We start from the raw sequence: 23,884 nt of genomic DNA, 5'->3' as shown, positions 1-23,884 counted from the left end.
CATAGCGCCAGGTGGAGGGGCATAATTCGAAACTTTAATTTTTTTTTTTTTTTTTTGTACCGTGTATAAACCGCACCCCCGACTTTGAATTTTTTTTGGCGGTAAAAAAGGTGCGGTTAATACACCGTTAATTATATAAAGATTATAAAGATATTGTTGAATGAAGTCATATTGTACAAAGTAATCTTATTTCATGAAATTGTTTTCCTCTAAAAATGCAGTTCAATATCAATGGTTTTACATGTATTGTTTTCTTTTAGTGTATTAAAGTGTAGACCATATTGTCAAGAGTCTCCATATTGCAAATCCTTCAAGCAATGGAGTGCCTCTGAGAATACAAAACAACATTCCGCACATTTCACCACAAAGAAAAGCAATCCAATATTACGATCCACCATAGTAAACAAATATACCATGCACTGAGAGGCTCTAGTTGAAATTAAGGAACGAGGTGGCAGGAAAAGCAATTTTTTTAAATAATAATAATTAATGGAGGATCTATCGATAATCGACAGACCATCTAATAATAATAATAATAATAATTTCTGTCACTGATTGATCTCGATCAATCGCATAAATGTATCTATGACGTCATCCATGGTATAGCGCACTATACCATGGATGACGTCCCGGTATAGCAGATTTCCCTTATCGGTAACATCAGAGCAACGTTACATGTATGTTTGGTCACATGATGCTTGACCAATCACTGAACAGGATTTTGATAATGAAAAAATATTATATATTTTATGTGAATATTAAATCAGCTTTTGGAATAGGAGTTGAAAATTCAGAATGTCCGAAAATATTGTTCATGAATACGGGCAACATTTCTTCTTCTTTTTCGTTCAAGGTCATCTGTGGCGTCGGAGAGTCATTTCACCCTTTTCAACATGAACTTTATAATTTAGGGTTCAGACTTAATTTCCGCGGGGGGGGGGGGGGGGGGGGGGGGGGGGGGGGGGGGGGGGGGGGGGGGGAGGGCAGACTTTATATGGGGCCCCTGTGTGTGTCAGGCACCTGTTAGTGTTGAGCCCTGGGAATTGTATAACATATGCCTACTGTAATATCAAAAAGCATTAACTTACCTGTACCCGGAATGTTAAACCTCCTGCCTGTTTCCTATATACAGAGAGGGAGAGAAAGATATTTAGTAAAAAAAGGGTTCAGAAATGCATGTAACACACTTCAAATCATTTGCATTCACTATTTATTGATTTTGTCTTTGCCAAATCAATAACAATAATTTCCTTCATTCCAGTTCACATTGATGCAAGATTCAGATAATAAAGATCCATCCACAAAGGTTATTAAAACATTAGCAATGCCATACATTTTAATGAGAAATATTATTTAGATTCCAGTCGTTCGGTACCATTTACAATCAATCTCCATTATATAATTTGCACAGTGCTGTGTCAGTATGAATCCAGCTGCCAACACAGAGGTTTAATAAGAAAGGAAAGAAAACATGTCTTACTTCTAGAATCACATTGAGTTGTCTGAGTACGCCATGTACCTCTGCCTTCAACAGCCATTGAAATTCATCTTCCTGTATCAAACGGAACAAGAGCAAAGTATAATGGTGAGTTGAACTATGATCAATGGGGAATAGTGTAATAAGAAATAGATTATCATTATAACACATTAAGAACATATGAAAGTATTTCTTTTAATTTAGAAAATTGTAAACAATAAACATACCATATAAGTTTTATGTCAGAAAGTTGAACCCCTTCTACATGAACTAGAGAATATGTACAGTATGTGTTTATAATCAAAGTATTTTAAACCAAAAAGTCAAAAACAAACTGAACTGTTGTTTCGTGAGCATTTTGATTTTGTAACTATGTAAGAATGTTCTAATGTATAATCATTTTGAACTCATGGCTCAGTGCTAACTTGTACTTCCCAATGGAGGAGGGGATCATGAGAGGAGGAGGGGGGGGGGGTGTGGTCTGAAGCAAAATAGTGGGTCCTGTGTGCACCAAACCCCTGCTTACATTCTGAGATTTTAGATGTGCATTGAGAAATTTTCTAACAAGGCCTGTTTAAAGTATAGATGTGTAAAATTGAAGTACATGAACAGAATAATAATAATTATCCTTGGTTATATAGCGCCTAACACTTACATTACTTTATCAGAAGTCTCTAAGTGCTCTACAATAATGCAGCATAATTACCCTGGATTTAGCAGTGCAGCTGTTACGCGCGCTGTGTTTCAAGGAATAAATTCCTACCAGGTACCCATTTACTTCACCTGGGTGGAGTGTGGCAAATGTAGATCAATGTCTTGACGGACATTAGTGCGGTGGCGGGACTCGAACCGCGGACCTTGTGATCGACAGTCCGGCGACGTATCCACTCGACCGCAACACCTCTACCTCATGGTCATCAAACATTCCAAAAAACAGTAGCAATTCAAAAGGAAGGCTTGGGGGATAGAGCCCCCCCCCCCCCCTTAAATAAATTATAAAACCACTACTGCCACAAAATATAGATGACCACAATATAAAATATCAAGCCTTATAGTAATTGTACTATTTACCAATGCACTTGCACTTGTGTGTCCAACATGTAATGCACTGCAAACACTGCAAACTGTAACAACTTATTTTAACCTTGCATATACACCTACATGTACATGTAATAAACAAACTAATGGATGTTTTAACATTATATCTCAACCATTATTTTCTTAAGTAAACATAATTTGACACTTGATCTTAAATGTCATTTTTTTAATGGCACAATGTAATGTTAATGATACTAAGAAATTGTTGTGAACATGCACCACAATTCAGCCTTTGGCATTGTCAAATAAAACCATTGATGAACTGAATTGAGTTGAATTACGGCAAAGATGACACAGAAGTTCATGTGTAGTAATGCGTAAGTACTCCTCATAAAAGTAGAACATGTACATGAATAGTATGTCGAACAAAGCAGTAAAATGACAAACTGATACAGTATCATTATGGAATAACAATACTCACTTCATCACAAAAGTTTCTAAATCCATTTTTCGATACAAGCACCTCAAATGTACACTTCCAGAGAGTTTTCACTTGCAGAACCAATAGCAATTTTGTTCGATTTTTCAATGCGGCAAGCAGTGATTCTAGACAAGAGGTCCAAACTACAATAATATCTATCAGGTTTTTTATCAGAGAGCTTGCGATTGTCTGAGAGTCAACGAGGCCAAAGTCGACGTAATAAAGGAAGAGATTTACAGAGCAAATAAACATCCATTATTTATGTTATTTAATAGGGTGCTCTTGATTCCTCCTTCAAAAACTGAATCTCTTCACATGATCTCTCTCCTTGTTTTCTTTTCTCCTCTCCTCTCTTCTCTATCAATTCACTTTGGTGTGTTTGTGTTGCTCTCAATCAAAAGGCCGATCATACATCTCTGATATATGGTTCTTTTTAAAGGTATTACTGTTCAATGGCTCTTGTACTCCCCTCCACCCCCATTCCTCCTTTTTTTTTTTTCCTTCTTCTTCTTCTTCTTCTTCTCTTCTTCCGCCTCCACCGCTGGTGGAGGTTATAAGGATAATACTTGGGTTGGTTATCTTTTTATGTTTATATAAACAAAAATAACTGATGTTGACATAAATATTAATCAAAGCTCTAATCATTACTGAGATTTTCAATAAGCACAACAATATTATCAAAACTGAAACAAAGTCCAAAATTCTTTAAAAGAATGAAGAATAAGAAATCCTCTTTATTTCAAATAGAGATGCTTCCTGCCGCATGACTGTTTTTTTGTCTTCCTGATCCTAAATACAGAATTTATTTATTCATTAGATTTTTGAAATTCACTTAATGGTGGTGAGGGAAGGTGACCAGGCTAAAGGGAGGTTGAGAATCTAGGTTAAGGAGAGTAGCTACAACAAATTAAGGGCTGAATGTTAAGGGGGATATCCCCTTTACTATCCACATCCTCCTGTACCAATACATGTAATAAATCAGTGCCCATTTACAGCAAAAACACGATTAACCATTTTAGATACCGTACTTGATCTGGAAAAAATTAATGATTAATAATATTATGTCAATACAAACACATGTAGTGGTTAGTGGAAGTTGATTCTCTTGAAAATTCTTATTGAATAAACCCACTTGATGAAGTTAACCGTTATTTGAAATGTATAAATTCATATTTTGAGTTTACTTTACAGACTCAATACCATGTTTGATCTACCAAACACTGTAACACACACATACACATTGCTTCAAAAGGTTTGGGTTTTTTTTTTTTATGTAGAACTTCCAGAAGTAGAACTGTCTGTGTGTTAAAATAGTTTAAACAATTTTTCTTACAAAGCAAATACCCCGCTAATACCCATGTTGTCTTCTGTAAACTTTCAATCTTAGTAGAGGAAGACCTATTACAGTAAACCTATTACAGTAAACCAACTTTGATTCACAAACCTTGACAAACACTATTATCCCTTTAATATTGTTCATCAGTTTCTTTTGGTAATTTTCAGTGTGTGCCCTTTGAAGAATTATTCCTTTGAATAATCTTTACACTGCCTGCAAATTATTGAAAATAATCTACTGTCTGCACAGAAAAATGATTCTTATATTAATACAATCAGAGTCATAGTATATTAAAGTTGATTTTAATGAAAGCAGAAAAATAAGAGGAACAGGTCAGCGAAAGTTGAGCAAAATCCTATTAAAAATAAGAAAGTAATAATTAATCAACCACAATTGGGAACTCTGTGACATATTTTGCAAGGTTCGTATTTTGCAAGGTTCTCATTCATTTGCTCTGTACTAAAAAAACTTAATTGAATGACATCACATATTAAAAAAGCACAGCCAAAAGTGTATGTCCTTGCCAATTGACACTGCATGAGTTTCATCGCCTTCTAACTTTGAAAACGCACCATAGAAAAAACTATGTGGAGCTTAGCCTTGCATTATCAATTTCAAAGGTTATCTCTTTTTGATAGGGACTTGTTTGAACAGTAAAGGTGGTAAGAAAGAATCGATTCATTTGATCAATTACATGTACAGGTGTACATTAGATGGCCTACATTCTAAAAACCTGTTTTTTATAAAATTCAGTATTTAACAGATTACTTGATTGGACTTACCATATTTCTTTCTTCTTCGTCACTATCAATATCATCTGCCATCTACTGCCAAACGATTGATAGCCAACCGCTGCTGAACAATACTGCCTACAGTCTATCTCTCATGTACTTAAGAAGTTACAGAGGAGATCGTTGACCTTTGTACTTGGCATCTCCCAATGAGAGGATAATTGGTTCATCCTGTCAAAGAACAAAAGACACTTTTGAGTTGAAAGACAAAAAAACAGTAAAGGAAGTAGCATAAATTGACAAGTAGAATAAAAGAGGAAAAGCTAATCCTGTAGTAGTTACAGATATAATGTCCCTCTTCAGGAAAACAAGCATTTCTAGTAATTCAGAAATTTATGACACTTCTGAATTGCTAATGACTACATGTACATGTACTGTACAGTCTGTGCTTTAGCTTTTGAAGTCAATGGGCGATATTGAAATACTTTCAGAGGTCATTTTACAAATCTCAATGACCCAAAGAACTGAAATGCCCCAGCTTGTTTTCCTCCTCTTTCTCTTTCTTCTCCTTCTTTTTTTTCCTCTTGTTGTTGTTGTTGTTCGCCGCTTCCTCATCCTCCTCCCCCTCCCCCCCCCCCCTCTCTCTCTCTCTCTCTCTCTCTCTCTCTCTCTCTCTCTCTTCTTCCTCCTCCTCCTCCTCCTCCTCCTCCTGTAATCTCAGATCCTCATTAAATTCATGTAAGTAATTCACATTATGACGATGTTTATTATAACGGTTCGCTAACCTAACGCATGCGCACGTGCACCTCTTTGTTGGCATTAAGCCGTAGGGTGTCTGATCGCGCACTCAGTTTTGTGTGCTAAAATCCTTCCCATAGAGATTGCACACATCACTATGCAGTCCATGTGCATTGCGCAAAGAGCAGGTTTTTCTCCATATTCCCCATAGGGGCCCACCCCCAAAATTCTAAAAATATCTTGCTCAAAACAGCGATTAAAAAATGGTACATGTACATTAACTCAGAGATTTACCAATTTCACGAAGTGCTCCCCCGAGGGATAAGTTGGGCCAGCTGTAAAGAATATATCCATGCACTTATTTTTTCTCTAGTCCCAAGGATCACGAGCAGTTTCAGTTTGAAAATACCCTTACTCCACACTCTGCATATCGAGCTGTGCAGCTTTTGACTCTGCATGAACCACTTTTTTGTCCATTCTGACCGAAATGCTATGAATATTGCACAGTTTTTGAGGGGCTGTATCTTTTGATAGAATCATTGGTGAGTCTTGAATTTGAAAGGTATTATTCCGATTACATTTTTTTATTCCAATATCGAACAAAAATTGTGAAAAACGATCCCAAATTGAAAATCGTTCAGACACCCTTGGCATTAACTTAGCATTGTTGTTTGTTGGTACGGTATGCCGAAGTTACAAGTCACGGTCTGGATACGAAAGTACAATAGCGCCACCTAATTTCTGATAAGGTTGTATAAGTAAGACTAACCAAGACTACATTACATGAGAATGATGAGTGGCAAGATCAAGATTAGGTGAATTTCACAACAAACACAAACTCAATGGGATGGTCTACACAATACGCAAATGCAACCACATCACTTCAGCTCCGCCCACTTCGATACTCTTTTGGGTACCGATGCCTAATAATTTTACACGTTTTCAACATAACTTTATCTTTCAAAAGTAATTTACATACCTACTTTTCCCTGCTAGATGTGTTGACGTACAGCAACTGAAGTTGTTGTGGTCACAAATATGCTTTTCTTCAGAGTAAACACGAAGACGTGCGGACGTCCAGTCATATCACGGACGAAATATGGAAAACAAGGTGTCTCTATAATGTTTCAAACTAAAGATGGCGCTTCACTAATCATATTTATGCCAAAGATAAAGTTTACCGTTATTTTTATCTCAGCCCTAGCTCGGTCACAATAAAATAGCGGGGATTATTATATTTGTTTTGCGATTAAATAAATTGAATAAATTCTAATCAAATTAATGGCGAATTCATTACAATTATGATGAATTAAGTTGGAATCCATCACTTTTCATTGCCTAACAAATGAGTTGCATAAATCATTGATGTAAGGCCTATACCTCATTTTAAGATTCTTTACTAATCCTGTCTTCTGATTGGTTGAAATGCAGTCATGTTCTTAACCATGCCCGCTAATTGAAATTCATAGTCATTTTTCCCGGCTCTACCGGTTTATATCCATTTTTCATAGCACTTTTTCCATGGCTGTGAAACGTGACGTCATTTTGCTGCGATCCCCATTTTGGTTTACGTGTTACCGTATATAAGTTTCTTTTGTGCGATGACCGATGCGCAATACCGTTAACACGTAAACCAAAATGGGGATCGCAGCAAAATGACGTCACGTTTCACAGCCATGGAAAAAGTGCTATGAAAAATGGATATAACCGTAGAGCCGGGAAAAATGACTATGAATTTCAATTAGCGGGCATGGTTAAGAACATGACTGCATTTTCACCAATCAGAAGACAGGATTAGTAAAGAATCTTAAAATGAGGTATATAATTGTTTCTATAGGGTCTCGGGAAACTCACAACCTGCTATGACCCCGCGGCGCAAGCGCCTTGGGGTCATAGCAGGTTGTGAGTTTCCCTTGACCCTATAGAAACCACTATGCCTCTCAAAGCAGTCAATATATCCTTATTATGCCCATGAGTATTATGAAAGTGAATATTTAAAAATGGGCATGTATGTAGTTACTTCGATTGATAGGGCTATAGACCTACACTCTGTGTATGTATACGCCTGATAATGATTTCTTTTCCTTAAGGTGACTGTGCTTAACAAATACCCGAAAAATGCAGCCGCCCCCCCCCCCCCACCCCCTACACTCTCTCCAAAAAGAATTCTGGTACTAATTACTGCATATTTTGTTATTAAAGGCAAAACAATTAATTACCTGAACAGGAACAATTTGGCGGAGGATGAATGAAAAATTCTGGTGCTAATTACTGCATATTATAAAAGGTTAGACAATTAACTACCTGTCGAATGGTAAAGAGGGACAATTTGGCGGTGGATGAATGGGGTCGATGTAACATTGCCGCTAATTAAAACTTTGTGTAGGCCTTTTCTCAAATCATACTTCCTTGATGCAACAGGGCCCGGTTGGGATCGAGACCGTCATGCCCAAACTGAAGCGTCTATATACAGGCATTTTTTTGTTATGACCTCACGCCCCCACCCAATTGAAATTCCATTAAAGTCTAATAGGGCCAATTGAAATCAATAGAAACCAATAGGACCAATGCTAAATAGAAACCAATTGGACCAATAGACCAATACAATACAATAGGACCAATAGAAACCAACAAATCTAGGCATCTCATGAATATTCATTATCACTTTACACGTGTCACAGAAAAATAAATTTATCATGATTTAATTGTTAAGCAAATTATGACAATGCACATCAATTTTGTGATTTCTATTTTCCTTCGGCAATTATTCAACCAATAGATCATTTAGTCTGATCATGTTACAATTACATTCACGTTTTAGCAATTACTAACCAAGAAACAACATGCATATTTAGTGTATATCTGTACGAGCCTGTGTCTCTGTAAATGTAACTCTTGAATTCACTTCAAATGATCTATGTGATGAAGTTAATGCAAATGAGATTGGAATATACCTAGTAATTGGTGGACAGTTGCCAATATCGATTATGAAGTATCAGTAATTTATCACTGGTTCTTCTAACTGGATCGATTTACCAATTGAATCCCCATTGAATGCCCCCATTGAATCCCAATTCAATACCAATTGGGAATTTGGAGTACATGGAAAGTGAAACAATGTGTACCCATTGAAACCAATTGGCAATTGGTCCCCAATGGACCAACTGGCAATTGCTCCCCACTAAAACCAATTGCCAGTTGCGCTGGAGGGGAAAACTGAATTCAGAGAAGGATTAAGAGTCGGGAATGGAACAACGAATTATCTTCTTTCTCTAATAATTTCATTAAACTATGAAAGGTCAGAGCTTCCGCGCCTCGCGCGGAAGGTGGAAAATGAATTCAAACAAGGATTAAGAAGCGAGAATGAGACAACGAATCATCTTCTTTCTCTCATAATAATTTAATGAAGCGTCAGAAGCTTACGGGCTACGCGCGGGAGGAGGAAACTGAATTCAGACAAGGATTTAGAGTCGAGAATGAAACAACGAATCATCTTCTTTCTCTAATAATTCAATGAAACGTCAAAGCTTCCGCACTTCGCGCGGAGGGGGGAAACTGATTTCAGACAATGATTAACAACCGAGAACGGTACAACGAATCGTCTTCTTTCTCTAATAATTTAATGAAACGTCAAAGCTTCCGCGCTTTGCGCCGGAGAGGGGGGGGGGGGACTCAATTCAGACAAGGATTAAGAGTCGAGAATGGTACAACCAGGCGCGTACGCGGGGGGGGGGGGGGGGTGGGTTTTGGGGGGTTAAAGACCCCCCCCCCTTTGGTATTTTTATGGCTGTATACCCCCCTAAAAAATCCCTAAAACCCCTCCCCCCCCCCCCCCCCCCCCCCCCCACCCCCCTTTTTTTTTTTTTTTTTTTTTTTTTTTTTTTTTTTTTTAATTATTTAAAAAAAAAAAAAAAAAAAAAATCACCCCCATGGCCGACCTAAGAAAGGTGACCTTACCCCCCCCAAACGGAGCAAAATGTCAATTTTTTCAAATTTTGAGACAAAAAAAAAAAAAAAAAGTGTCCTCTTACCCCCCCCCCCCCCCCCCCCCCCCCCCCCCCCCCCCGCTTATTCAGCGGTCGGTTGAGTCGTTGTGATTTTTTTTGTGACCAAAAAAAAAAAAAAAGTGTCCTCTTACCCCCCCCCCCCCCCCCCACTGAGCGACTTTTTGGCCGGCGCGATTTTCAAATTTTCCTGAGTCGTTGCGAAATTTTGGACCCGATTTTAAACCCCCCCCCCCCCCTTGAAAAAATCCTGCGTACGCCACTGGGTACAACAAATCATCTTCTTTATCTAATAATTCAATGAAACGTCAAAGCTCCCGCGCTTTGCGCGGAGGGGGGAAACTGAATTCAGACAATGATTAAGAACCGAGAACGGTACTCTTCTTTAATTATTTAATGAAACGTCAAAGCTTCACGCAGGAGAGGGGGGAACTCAATTCAGACAAGGATTAAGAGTCGAGAACGGTACTCTTCTTTAATTATTTAATGAAACGTCAAAGCTTCCGCGCTTAGCGCGGTAGGGGGTATAGAAACTGAATTCAGACAATGATTAAGAATCGAGAACGGTACAACGAATCGTCTTCTTTCTCTAATAATTTAATGAAACGTCAAAGCTTCCGCGCGGGAGAGGGAAGGGGGGACTCAATTAAGACAAGGATTAAGAGTCGAGAACGGTACTCTTTCTCTAATAATTTAATGAAACGTTAAAGCTTCCGCGCTTCGCGCGGGAGGGGGTATGGAAACTGAATTCAGACAATGATTAACAACCGAGAACGGTACAACGAATCCTCTTCTTTCTCTAATAATTTCATGAACATTAAAGCTTCTGCGCTTCGAGCGTAATGGGGGGGGGGGGGGGGGGGGAGGGGACAGCGAGCTAGCTGCCCGAATATGAATTTGTTATATCTTTTCTCGTATATTTTGGTGATAAATAACACTTTCACAAAATACATATTATCCTCAAATTTTTGCTCGCTCGCTTCGCTCACTATATAGCCGAATTGTGAAACTAGAAAATTACTTTTTCGGGCAAGAGGCTTCAGCCCCCCCCCCCCCCCGATGAAAATGTCAAAAAAAAAAATACCGGTATGGTGCTTCTAATAATTATGACCTTGTCAGTATTGGTATGTTGAGTTGAAAAACTGTCTGCGCAATTTTCAAATTTCCGGCCCCCCCCCCCCCCCTATTGGAAAATCCTTGATCCGGGCCTGCTAATTAGTGGACAGTTGCCAATATCGATTATGAAGTATCAGTAATTTATCACTGGTTCTTCTAACTGGATCGATTTACCAATTGAATCCCCGTTGAATGCCCCCATTGAATCCCAATTCAATACCAATTGGGAATTTGGGAAAGTGAAACAATGGGTACCCATTCAATTGGCAATTGGTCCCCAATGGAACCAACTGGCAATTGCTCCCCACTAAAACCAATTGCCAGTTGGTTTCAATGGGGACCAATGCCAATTGGTTTCAATGGGTACCTACTGTTTCACTTTCCATTTACTCCAAATTGCCAATTGGGATTGAATGGGGACATTCAATGGGGATTCTATTGGATTTTCGTCTTGGGCATCTTTCCCACCGTTTCCTATTTCACATATTTTTTTTTTCCACCTTTAAGTTTTTTGTTGGTTGTTGAAGAATACTTCAAAGGGGCGGGGGTAGAGCCAGTGTGCAAAAATTAAGTCCTACTATTTATGATTCAATTGAAAATGGAAGCATATGATAATGTATTTTATTTAGAGGAAATGATATTGATCCTTTTGTTCGTAGTTGATTAAAAAATAATTTATTATCAGGGTAGCCAAAAGTTGCCATATTGCATGGAAGTAAAACAACTATCCCCTGTTTTTTTTTTTTCTTTCTCTCTCTCTTTCTTCTTCAAAGGCAATTAAAAAGCGGTTTGTCAGACAGGCATGCGAGGGATGTGGATGGAGGGTGGCACAGCATGCAAATCTTTATGATTTGTTTAGATTTGTTAAGCTCAAAATATACAAAGAATCAATATAGAGGAGTGGTTCAAAAGACAAGGGGATTAAAGATACAAAACACAAGAACATCACCATTAACCTGACAGGATGGCCCATGAAAGATCGAGGGCTTATTTACAATGAGGTCCTATTTAGAGAATCAGTATTGAATATGTTGAATATTTGCAATATTCATAGATGTAAAATATTTACAACGATTTTTGATAATAAAACAATTACAATATATATCTCATAGGCGCCGGAAGTGTGGGGGAGGGGCGGGGGCAGGGGTGCGCCCCCCCCGAAAAAATGGCAGTAAAAGGAGTATTTATTAACAAGAAGGTTTGTATCTTTTAACCAAATAGACAATACAAAATAATAGAACCTGAATTGAATCACATACAAATATTCTATTCAAAGAAAAGAAAAATAAACAGGAATCAATTTCCTAAACATTGGATTTTATAATATCGATAAGCGCATATCGTGGAAATATTTTGAGAGGATGGGAAAGTGTGTGCGTTTTTTATTATAGGGTTGAGAAGACATGAGCCCCTGAACACTGGCGTACTGATGGGGGGGGGGGTGCATGCTTGGGGGCATGCATGCAGTGGAAACAAAATATAGTACAGGGATATAGGCCTAGCTAGGAAATTATCTTTCTTCATTAAATATAGAACTATATATACACCAGGTATAATACAAAAGTGAGTGCATCCCTAATTTATTTTTGTATTTAAAAAAGTTGGGGTCACAATTAGCGCACAACATCATCTTCCTGATACAGTGTTAACGCACCAAGTAAAAGCTGAGGTGAAAATGTGTAGGAAAAATATATATATTTAATTTTGAGAATGATGATTGCAGTCCTAAATTATATTTGCAAAAATGTAGAATTGTTAAGTTTGACCGAACGATCGAAATTGGCATGTTTCATATTTTCCTTACTCTCCATTCAGCAAGCCTGAAGATTTTTTATCGATGGGCTCATTTTCTTTCTTTCTTTCTTTAAAAAAAGATCTCACATCAATGAACTGTTTACTAGGTTCATGGTTGTACACATGCACAAAACACAATCTCGCTCGAAGCGAAAATGTGCATGCTTTGACACACACGACCTTCGGTTATTGGTTTTCCTTTTATCAGGCAGTGCATACATGCTGCGTATATACCGGTGGTGTTTGTGTGTGATGTACCGTACCCATACCGTGTGTGTATGTAGTTTTGTGTGTATAATAGATAGCGCATGCAGGTCGCCTACCGTGAATTTCTTTGTGTGCAAATTGCATGCATGCAAAGTGAACGCGACCATTTTCACGGCGTCGATCTACTGACCGTCGCTCCGCTCGTTTCGCCGATCGAAAGAAAGACATTACATTATTCGCACATTTCGATTATTGTTTTGTTTCTGAACGTGGGATGATGATGTCTTCCTCACGGTCCTCTCGCGCAGAGACCCGTAGCCGCGCCAAAGATGAAATCAAAAGGGTAATGCAAGCAATCGACAGAGTAAGAAAATGGTGAGTTAATAAAAGTCTCGTTTCATTTCTGAGCTGCCTACGTGCATTGTAAGTGGTGCTTCTGCAACGTATTGTGTGTGTTGAGTGAATGGCTGTTCCCAGTTTGCCAGCGGCACAGAACAAAAAGGTCTCTGCTGATGTTCCAGTGCGTCCAAGTTCCAAGAATCCAATGCCTGTAAACTCTCTTCCAGTTTATTGCAGGTGCATAACCAGAGGGGCTGTAGGGGTGGCCTTGGAAAAAAGGGAAGAAAAGGGAGCAGACAAAGAAAAAAAAAAGAAAATTCAGAAAAGGATTAAGAGCCAAGAACGAACGCTAGACCCCTCTACAGCGAATCGTCTTCTTTCTCTGATAATTTAATGAAACGTGGTCAACTCAAACTCAAAGCTTGGGAGGGGGGGGGGGGGGGGGACTGAATTCAGACAAGTAAGAGGCAAGAGCGGTACTAGGCCTAGACTACTACTACTACAAGGAATCGTCTTCTTTCTCTAATAATTTAATGAAACGTAGTCGAAGCTTTTTGCACGAGAGGGCCGGGAAACTGACTTCAAACAAAGATTAAGAGGGGAGAACAGTACAACAAATCGTCTTCTTTCTCTAATAATTTAATGAAACGTCAGAGCTTCCAAAAATAGGAAAACTCCCACCCCCTTAGGGAGCGCTCTGTAAGTGATTTGCATGCTCAATACCCCCTAAAATAAAATCCTAGCTATGCTCTTGGTTTATTGCACAGTAGAAGAGTTTTCTCACCATTTAGACAGTCGTGGGATCCAATTGACTCCAGTCATGATGAGATTTACTGGTAGAAATTTGCACAAGTGAAGCGCACAGCCACCAGCACTGCACAGCATGTGAGTGTCGAGACCGAGACTGAAACCCCAGCCCCTGCCTTTTTATGCTTCATCTCTTTTCCCTTCTTCTTTTTTCCCTTTCCTTTGATATATTTCTTTGTTCCTCTTCCTCCCTCCTGATTCTTTTCACTCTCTCTCTCTCTCTGTCTCTCTCTGTCCCTCGTTAACAGTTTTCTTTTCTCTTGTTTTTACAGGGAAAAGAAATGGATAACCATTGGTGACACGACTTTGAAGATCTTTAAGTGGGTTCCTATTATAGAGGCGAAGAAGAAAACAGATGATCAGAATGGCCAGGATGACAAGACTAGTGAGACCAGTAGCCAGGGAGATGCTAAAAGCATGAACGGGGAACAGGAGAAAGAAAACAGATGTAAGAGATACCCTCCCCCCCCCCTCTCCCTCGGCCCCCCCCCCCCTCCCAAAAAAAAAAATTTAAAAAATAAATAAATAAACAATGACAAAATCTTGTAAATATCAGACGATTCAGTGTTGACTGCTTTACTATTTGATATTTTCTGTGTACAATGTGTAAAGATGCTAGTAGGTCAACTTGAACACAACTTTTATAACAATAATTTCATTTGTGTATGCACTGCAGGGGCTCAAAAGCAATTGAAAATTTGTTCTGATATTGTCTGACAGTAACTGAAATTGACTCACCTGAATACCATAGAGCACATGGTGGACCCATTTTACAAAACCTTTTTTCAATGACAAATGACAAAAATCAGTGACAAATCTGCTGATAACCAATCAGAAGCAAGGTTTTCAGTAGCTTATAACAAAAAACTGTCATTTGTCACTGATGACAAATTTTGTGAAATGGGGCCCTGGATGACAGCAAATCTTGTAACATATTCTTGTTTCTCTTCCCTCTCTGCATTCTTTTGTTGTGGCCTAGAATCTATATATTGTGAAAATTCTTGGAACAGAAAAAAATGAAATGTTAAAGCATATTGTATCCTGTACAAGTAATATATATTTTTATTTTTAAGACGATATATTGATAGTGAATTTAATGTTACAAATGTTTTTGTTTCTCTTTCATTGTGAAATTATACAGAGTATTTCAATTTCTCTGTTTAATTGGTTTACTTATTCTTCTTGCAGTTGATAGCAATTCACAACAGACTACTCCAGTAAAACTTAGAGACATCCCTAATCTTGAAGATTCCAACTCAAGACTAAGTAAGACAGTTTGTTTGTTTGTGTGTTTGTTTATTTAATTGTTATGCTGAAACTTCTATTTTCTTCATGATGATGATATCAAACTGCATGAAGTTTTGTTGGTAGGCCCATAGCCATAGGTCTGAAAACATATCACATTGGTGGTGTTATAAACTTATCCCTTGAAATTACATGTACATGTAGGTGTAGTATTTATTCCTCTCCTAGTCAGTTTAGTACTTGAAATGCAAGAATCAAGATTGCCTTTAAAATCCCATATGACTTAGGTTGCGTTTATCTAGCAAATTTTTGGCTAGAATCAGGTTTCTCAAACGTCTTTCAGGCAAATTTAGAAGTTGATAAACGCAAAGCCTTTTTCAAACGTCTTTAGATATGGGCATATCTAAAGACGCAAAAAGGTGCGTTTTGAATGTGACATACAACCAGAATATAAACGCAAAGCTGTTTTGAACCTCACATACAAATAGGACCCCCCAGGTGTTGTGTACAAGCATGTGTGTGAAGATGACCTCCGAGAAACTGCTTCCCGGGTCAAAACAGCTGGGCAGACACAAGGCCTTTATTTTGAATCGTGAAGGGACGATATACGCGACATCCCGCAAATCACGATCGTATAGTGGGGTTCGATAGTGGGGTACGATATGTACATATCTAGTGGCAAGCCCTGATAAATGCGCCCTTACACTTACAGGTTCTTGTAATTTGATCTTTATCATCTTGTCATGCTCTATAGAACTTGTGATAAAAAATGGATCAGTTCTAAGAAAGCCAGTATACATGTAATGCATACATTGTACATTGTCCTTTGTACAGTGTATGTATTCAATACTAATAATGTGCCGTCAAATCTTTTATATTTTATCTTTATGACATCACATTATGCAAGTGTGACCGAGTACATCCGTACAACAAGTAATATAACATCTTATTTTTTTTAGCAAGTTTTGTAGTTACACCACGTATTCTTTCTCAAGATGGAGAGATAGAGCATGAGTGTGACCTTTTCAGGGCCAACTAACCCTGTCAAAAGAATACATGGTGTATCCCCAAACCTCGCTCAAATCTATCATCACCATCAAAGACCTTGGTGTTTTAATCGACAAAAATCTTACATTTCAGCAGCATATTAAAAACGTTTGTAAATCCGCATCTTTTGGAATCTTCAAAATTGGGAAAATTAGGAAACTACTTGACCGACCCACAACTGCAAAATTAACCCATGCTTTTGTATCCTCCCACCTTGATTATTGTAATTCAATTTTTTCTGGCCTTCCTCACTCATACTTACTTCCACTCCAAAGAATTCAGAATACTGCTGCAAGGCTTGTTACTCTCTCGAGAAAATTTGAGCACATAACCTCAATATTGCGTTTTCTCCATTGGCTTCCCATACACCATCGTACAACATTTAAAGTTCTTCTTCTGACATACAAAATTCTCCATGGCCAAGCCCCTAAATATCTTTCAGATTTGATTTCCTTACGTTCTTCCTGTTCTTTAAGACCTCTTCGATCATCATCAACCTTGCAGTTAACCCTTGGACCTCGTTCTGTTACAAAATATGGCGATCGAGCTTTTTCAGTAAATGCCCCTATCCTTTGGAATAAATTACCAGCGCATATTCATAATACCCATTCTCTTGACCAGTTTAAGTCCTTACTGAAAACGCACCTTTTTAATTCATGAATGCCATTATGCAGTTGTGAGTAGGTCAAAGGAGGTGCTCACCATATTATTCTTTGTTTGTTTGATATTTTGTTTGATCTCATGTTTGACCTTATGTTTGTTCTCATTTTCATTTTTGTTATTATATATGCTTGATTTATTGAATAAAGATCATATTTATATTTTTTGTGTTTATTACAAGCTTTAGTTGGTAATTTTAAGTCAAGACAATGGTGCGCTTAGAAACACCTGTATTAAGCGCCTAATAAATGTTATATATTATTATTATTATTAAAGCCTTCAAAGATTACATTATATAACATCAATGTCTTATCATTGTTCTTATTCCATAAATAGCGCCCTCATCAGCGTTGAGTTACGATGAGTCAACCATGGACTCTATGATGAGTAGCGATCTAGATGAGAGTAGTAATCAAGGGCCAACTGCAGAAGGTAAGATAACACACTTTTTCATTTTCCTTGTGTTTGTTTAGATATTTATTTCTCCATTGCCACCTCAGACCTGCCTTGAATATCTTGTCTGTATCTTGTTCATTGTGGTTAACTGTTCTTTGATTGTGATTAATAAGGACTTTAAAAAAAAAAAATTGCAATTATTCTGTTTCTTTATCCCCCTTTTGCTCTTGTGATCACTGAAGTCCTCTGTAGAAATTATTTTCAACTACTATAACTCAACAAGCTATTACGAACTTGTAATTATAAATTTCATACAATGTGAGTCACAGATCTTCAAACCTCTATATGCTACACATGCATATTCAGATTTCTTAAAAATCAATTTTGGGCAAACTTTCCAAATAGTTTTGAAATTCTAGTACAACATGAAGGAGAGTTATTTACTAGGAATGGCTCACGTCTGAAGCTTTTATGATGCAATGTGCATGGCAATCTATTTCTTTTGTATTGATTGTGTCTATAAAGGAACCTATTATGTGAATAAATTCCCACTATTTTTCAATTTATACCACCTGGAGAAGTGTCTTGTTTGGAGCCTAGATTAGTAGGATTTGTGATCGTGGTATTTGTCTTTCTTTTTGGTAGATGCTGAAAAGAGCAGGTTCACATCAAGTGAGAATAGGATTCAACCTCCTGATGTCCAGCCAAGTATAGAAAAAGAAACCGATGAACAGGGTAAGAGTTTAATATGTCTCCTCTCCCTATTCCCCTCTCCCCTCCCCCTCCCCCTCCACTCTTCCATTCTCCTACCCCTCCTCTTCCTCCTCTTAACTCCCCTACCCCTCCCTCCTCCTAATGTCAATCCCTGTATAGACAAATATATCAATAGATTTAGAGGGTGACATATTGATGTCCCATTCTCCCCTCTTCCCACTCCTCTGCATTATTATGTAAAAGGTAAAGAGTTTGATTTCTCAGAAACTATAAACTTTCTTTCTCAAAGTATTTATTATATGGAAATGATGCTTGCAGGTATGAACTTACCTTAAGTGTCCATATTTTAAAAATCTATGTTGATAAGATTACTATTTTGTCTGATTCACAGTCATCCTAACAGCTACCTTTGTTTCTCCCATTGTTTCTTGCACCATATAGACTCACCATCAAAAGATGAAGAGCCCCCTCTGTTGACAGCAGAAGAGCCAGTTTCCAAACAAAATGCTAGACCACATTCTGCAATGGTGAGTATACAGAAGCTTACTGAAGTTTTGCTTTGTATCCTTTCTCTTGAATTCCATTTCATTTTTGTCTCGCCTGCGTAGCAAAAAGCGAGACATAGGCGCCGCTTTTCCGGTGACGGCGGCGGCGGCGGCGTCAACATCAAAAACTTAACCTAAGGTTAAGTTTTTGAATTTTTGATATAATTTTTAAAGTATAAGTTCTTAGTCAATGAAACTTTGACTATAGGGTAATCAAGTATCCCCAATCATGTGAGTAGAATTTCAGATCACAAAGTCAAGGTCAAAGGTCATTTCAGGTCAACAGACTTGGACTATGTTGTAGCATCATCATCGAAAACTTAACCTAAGGTTAAGTTTTTGAATTTTTGATATAATTTTGAAAGTATAAGTTCTTAGTCAATGAAACTTGGACTATAGGGTTATCAAGTCTCCCCAATCATGTGAGTATAATTTCAGGTCACTAAGTCAAGGTCGAAGGTCAATTAAGGTCAACAAACTTAGACTTTGTTGTGGCATCAACATCAAGATTTTCAAAATGCTTCTTCTTCATTATTTTTCAACCGATTTTGATTCTGATTGTTTCATATGATAGGGCTAGGAGGGGGATTTAAAACTTCTATACAGAAGCATGAAATTCATTATATATGCTAATTTATGCAAATTTATTCGAAATCACAAAAAATGCTTCTTCTCCTTCATTTCTTGACCGATTTTGATTTGGTATGCCTTATCTGGTAGAGCTAACTTTGGTACACTAGACTTCTACACAGAATTTCAAAATTGTTCTCCATTAATTAATTATGGTAATTTATGCAAATGAAATGAAATTATGTCCCCTCCAGGGCATCAAATTTTTATTTTTTGACCAGTTCAAAAGTGTACCACATAAAATTTATGATATTTGTTGTTGTGAGATGCGGATGAGCGCTGACGTTCTGGTTTATCATATTGAATTCCGTGATTTTGTGTCAGTTTTTATTTCCATTGCCCTACTGCTGTGACATAGTGGGTGATAGTTAGTTCATGTCCTCAGTTTTGACCAATCAAAAGTCTACGATCTTGATAGAAGTGTCGTGGTAGAGTGGTTTATTAAGCACTTGACTTGCAATAAGCCAGTTCATGGTAACAGTCTGAGCATGAGCAGATAAAGGTCATTGCAGAACAAATTTTGAAATACTTTGAGACAAAATACTGGATACATGCTCATGAAAGTTATGTAATCATTATTCATTTGTGCACAAGCAGTGCACTCCATGATACACAGGTGGAAGTATTATTTGAATAGGGGAAACAAAGGCTATTTATGTTGCACCTCCATCGCTGTAAGAGTGATTATTTCAAAATGTACAAAGTGGGACCTCTTCATGTTTTGAAGATCTGTGGATATTCAGGGTCATTGTAAGAATGTGCTTACCGTGAACTGGTCTATTCAAGGTCGTGGTTCGATCCCGATATGGCACTAGTGTCCTTTGTTAAGGCATTACTGATTAATCTTGATTTGCCACACTCAACCCAGGTGAGGTAAATAGGTACCTGGTGGGTATTCATTCCTTGAAATGCTGGAGCGCTGTAATGGCAGCTAAGCTAAAGCCGGGGTAATAATTAATGCCTCTCGGATAGAATTTCTAGATAGACGGCGCTATTGAAATGCCTATAATTATGCATTTTGTAATAGTGATTTAATTTGTTTGTACTTTTCATTTGTTACTTGTGACAGGATGATGATCCAGATGAACCGCCCTCCAAGCAACCTCGTTTAGAATCTCAAGTCAGTAACAACAGTTGATGCAACTATGCCTGCATGTAGACATCATCGTGCGACTAAATGAATGTGAGCTATAGACACATCATTGATCCTTGTATTGAATTGAAATGAGCATGGCAGGCAGGGCCTTGTCTATGGTCGTATATTTATGTGTACATTGATGCAAACCATTTTTTAAATTATTGTGAATATTGACCTGTAAATAGGAATGTAGGCATTTGAGGAAATGTTTGTTTTCGTGTTGCCGTGAAAGCCTGACAGTCTCGTACCCTGAATCATAGAATATAAGGCTATATCCACTATTGTGCACCTTGTCTCCTCTCCCATTCATGCATTGGGAAGGGGGGAGCCAGACTAAAAAGGGGACTCGGTCTTAAACTTAAAGGCTGTCTGTACTAGTTTGGCTAGGAGGGATTAGACCATCCAGGGTGGTCACTGACAGGTGGCTATCTCATCAAATCAGCTCTCAATTAACATAAGAAATATAGAGGGTGCAAGTGTTCAATATACAATGTATATTTATTAAAAAGAGTGAAATCTTTTCTCCCAGGAATACATGCCAGTTACTTGTATGTTATGTTATGTTAGGGATTAGGCAATAGCTGAACATGTTAAGAACAATGTGTTGAAGAAGAAGAAAAGAATTGTGGGTTGCCCGCAAGAAGGCCATTACTTTCATTGAGGAGACACCGAGGCCTTCTTGCGAACAGGCAACAAAACCCTTATACCACAGGGCGCTGGTTCAAATCTAAGAGGGACAATCTCTTCAATTAAGAGGTAAATAATACTACCTAGAGGAACATATTTTGAATAGAAAGCTTTACTATGAAAAAGACAACAACATAACATGTAATAACAATCTTCTCGAGCATACTCGTGTATGTCATTGAAAACAAAGTTTGGAACAAACCTATAAGGTATTGAAATGTATTTAAAGAATCTATTTCCAAATTATTTTATAGAACATACCTCATAGAAATCACTGCTCTTTCTTGGGAAAACTATGAATCACTCTCATTTATTTTTGTATAATAATGAATTCACCCTTTTTATACTGTCCGATTTGTCGATTTTTAATGTACCCAAAAAACACAAGAAACATTGATTTTCCATGGCAATCAGTCATCCACTCAGTCAGGACTTGAACTGTATGTAATAATTGTCTGCTTCAAGAATACCATCCTCAGTATTGTTGCCTTGAAAAGTCTACGATATGAGCCAGAGAAATAACTTGAACTGGAGAAGTTGTATAATGTAATCATTCTGATAAGCCTTTGCCCTGCTGTAAAAGTCTGGAATGCATTTTATTTTATTTTTTGAGGAAGCAAGTGTTTACTGGGTTCTATTGCTTGAACTTCTGTTTCACTATCTCTTTTGCACACTTGTTTTGCATCTATATATTGTGTTTGAGTAAAAAGAAGAGAAAATTCGCCATATAAAATGTTGAAATACAATTGTAAGTAATACAGAGTACACATATACATGTACATGTATTTTGTTTCAAGAATATAAATAAAACATAGTGTATTTTTCAATATGTTCCCATAACGCCAAGTGATTTTGCACAAAATGTAAACACCATGAGCGTACTGTGGTCTGTGGAATCGAATTTGAAAATGATTCAAACAGAGATAATGCTGTGATAACCTTTTTTGTTGAAAGACCAGGGTGGTGTTTCACAAAGATTCTAAGTTAAACTTATCTTTAAGTTGGACAATTATGGAAAGCCATTAGCATCTTTCAAAATATTTTGTAAAAGTTATTTTTAAATGCATAAAATGTTGATTCAAATCATTCATATTTTCTACTATCATGGGAGATTTCATGTTCTTGATGTGTAATTTATGAAATGTCTAAAAAAAACTTGAATGTTTGCTTTTGAATATATTTCATTATATAGGCTACAAATGGCTCTCCATAATTTTAAAGTCGAACTTAACTTAAGAGTTAAGTTTGAATTAGAATCTTTGTGAAACACCCCCCTGCGCTGTCTAAATTAGAGGAGTTGCTCCAGGTGAGGTGAAAACAAGTAAAATTTAAATTATGACTCTAGTCTGTACTTCTTATTTGATGAATAATAATCCATCAATGATAATCTTTTATTCCCCTCCCAAAACATCATTATTTTTTATTACATTCTATTGAAAAATTTAATACATGTAGTACACATCTATTTTTACATAGCATTATGCATTACAATTATATTTGAGTACAAACTACAATATATTTCATTGCACAATGTGAATCTTGTAAATTTGTTCTTTTAAATGTACTGTATGTGACTTGTAATAATTTCAATCTCATTTCCATCATTATTTGAGAATTCTCAATTGCTTATTTTTGCCATTTCAGTTATTAACATGTTATTTTAGACAATGTCTAAGACTCTAAGTGGTTATTATTTGAATGTTACTTTCAGTCAATGTTATTGAATATTGATAATAAAAATGTGAATATTTGTACGTTTTGTTCAATGCCTGCTTGTTTGGATGTTGTTGATTTTTTTTTGCCCGAGATTATTTGACGAAAGACATCTTAATGCTGTTTCCTAGTAAGGGGAATTGTCTCTCTCGCTGAAAATATTTGGTTGAGCCTGAGTGAAAAAAGTAATAATATTAATAATAATAATAATAATGATGATCATGGTGATAATCTTTCGCTTATATAGTGCATCATATATCTCTATCCATTGAAATGCTCTGTACATGAAAATCCATTACAATTAAACATAACTACATCATATTGAATTAAATGGCATTTCATTACAATTAAATACAATATATTACATTACAATATATTACATTACAATGCGTAGCATTGCATTGCAAATGAATAAAAAATGAAATATGACAAAAAGTAAAATAGCAATGTTAACATGAATATAAAGTATGTCGGGTGCAGGAAGTGACTTCGAAATGAGGACAAAATAGATTAAGAGGCAGGGAGGGGAGGTACCAAAATATAGGCGTTCCAATTCTTGGACCTGGAAACAAAAGAATTCATGATTTTGAATAATTTGACCCAAATGACATAATGAAGATTGTGAATTCAGCATATAACTTTCAATTTCCAATCCCGTGTTATATCCATGTAGCTCCATCTATCGTTGACATCATAGGGGAAGGGGATATCTGAAATACAGAATACGACCTTGCTGGCAAGCAGTTACATAATCCACACAGTATGCTTCCATTAGCCTTTATCAATAGTGTCATCACATTCATGGTACGTTTGCTCTATTGCAGTCTGTATTTTGCTGTCAGCATACATTGAGTAGTAAATTAATTGGTTCATAATAGATTCAGAAATTATGGCAAAGGTTGGTGTAGTAAGGAGAAATTTGATTTCTCATATAGTGTTCGTAATTATATTGATGAAATTATTGTCGAATCATGTGTGCTTTTCATCAGCTTCTGTTTTTTAAAGAGCCAACCACTTTAGTATTTTAGAAACGAGGGCATT

General features: G+C 37.1%; 2 protein-coding genes across 4 annotated transcripts in view; one reads left to right on the top strand and one right to left on the bottom strand.

Annotated features, from left to right (window-relative positions):
- LOC589260 (protein rogdi homolog) overlaps nucleotides 1–6,900 on the bottom strand; it is a 39,509-nt gene extending 32,609 nt beyond the window's left edge. Inside the window, exons 1-4 of one of the 3 annotated variants that reach the window (XM_030992420.1) lie at nucleotides 6,781–6,900; nucleotides 5,115–5,294; nucleotides 1,481–1,552; nucleotides 1,089–1,122 (exon numbers count right to left, since the gene is read on the bottom strand). In XM_030992420.1, coding sequence (XP_030848280.1) covers nucleotides 1,089–1,122; nucleotides 1,481–1,552; nucleotides 5,115–5,156 — 148 coding nt within the window. In that variant the 5' untranslated portion in view covers nucleotides 5,157–5,294; nucleotides 6,781–6,900. Of the gene's footprint in view, nucleotides 1–1,088; nucleotides 1,123–1,480; nucleotides 1,553–2,996; nucleotides 3,327–5,114; nucleotides 5,295–6,780 lie in introns of those variants that run through there. The other 2 variants (XM_030992421.1, XM_030992419.1) reach the window with 2 other exon arrangements.
- Nucleotides 6,901–13,035: 6,135 nt separating this feature from the next.
- Nucleotides 13,036–20,443, top strand: LOC590446 (B-cell CLL/lymphoma 7 protein family member B). The gene is made up of 7 exons (XM_030991287.1): nucleotides 13,036–13,297; nucleotides 14,341–14,516; nucleotides 15,257–15,334; nucleotides 17,357–17,452; nucleotides 18,062–18,151; nucleotides 18,572–18,657; nucleotides 20,375–20,443. The coding sequence occupies exons 1-7, from the start codon at nucleotides 13,197–13,199 to the stop codon at nucleotides 20,441–20,443; spliced, it is 696 nt and encodes a 231-aa protein (XP_030847147.1). The 5' UTR covers nucleotides 13,036–13,196.
- The last annotated feature ends 3,441 nt before the right edge of the window (nucleotides 20,444–23,884 follow it).

Source organism: Strongylocentrotus purpuratus, unplaced genomic scaffold, assembly GCF_000002235.5.
Source record: "Strongylocentrotus purpuratus isolate Spur 01 unplaced genomic scaffold, Spur_5.0 spur5_scaffold_2, whole genome shotgun sequence".
NCBI lineage: Eukaryota > Metazoa > Echinodermata > Echinoidea > Camarodonta > Strongylocentrotidae > Strongylocentrotus > Strongylocentrotus purpuratus.
The sequence above is the reverse complement of the archived record's forward strand: the minus strand, read 5'-3'. Positions and strand labels throughout refer to the sequence as shown.

Excerpts from the sequence above, each read along its gene's own strand:
- LOC590446 (XM_030991287.1), top strand. The coding sequence starts at position 13,197 with ATGATGATGTCTTCCTCACGGTCCTCTCGCGCAGAGACCCGTAGCCGC. Across the intron at positions 13,298-14,340 it reads ATCGACAGAGTAAGAAAATG|GGAAAAGAAATGGATAACCA; the intron begins GTGAGTTAATAA and ends TTGTTTTTACAG. Across the intron at positions 14,517-15,256 it reads ACAGGAGAAAGAAAACAGAT|TTGATAGCAATTCACAACAG; the intron begins GTAAGAGATACC and ends TTCTTCTTGCAG.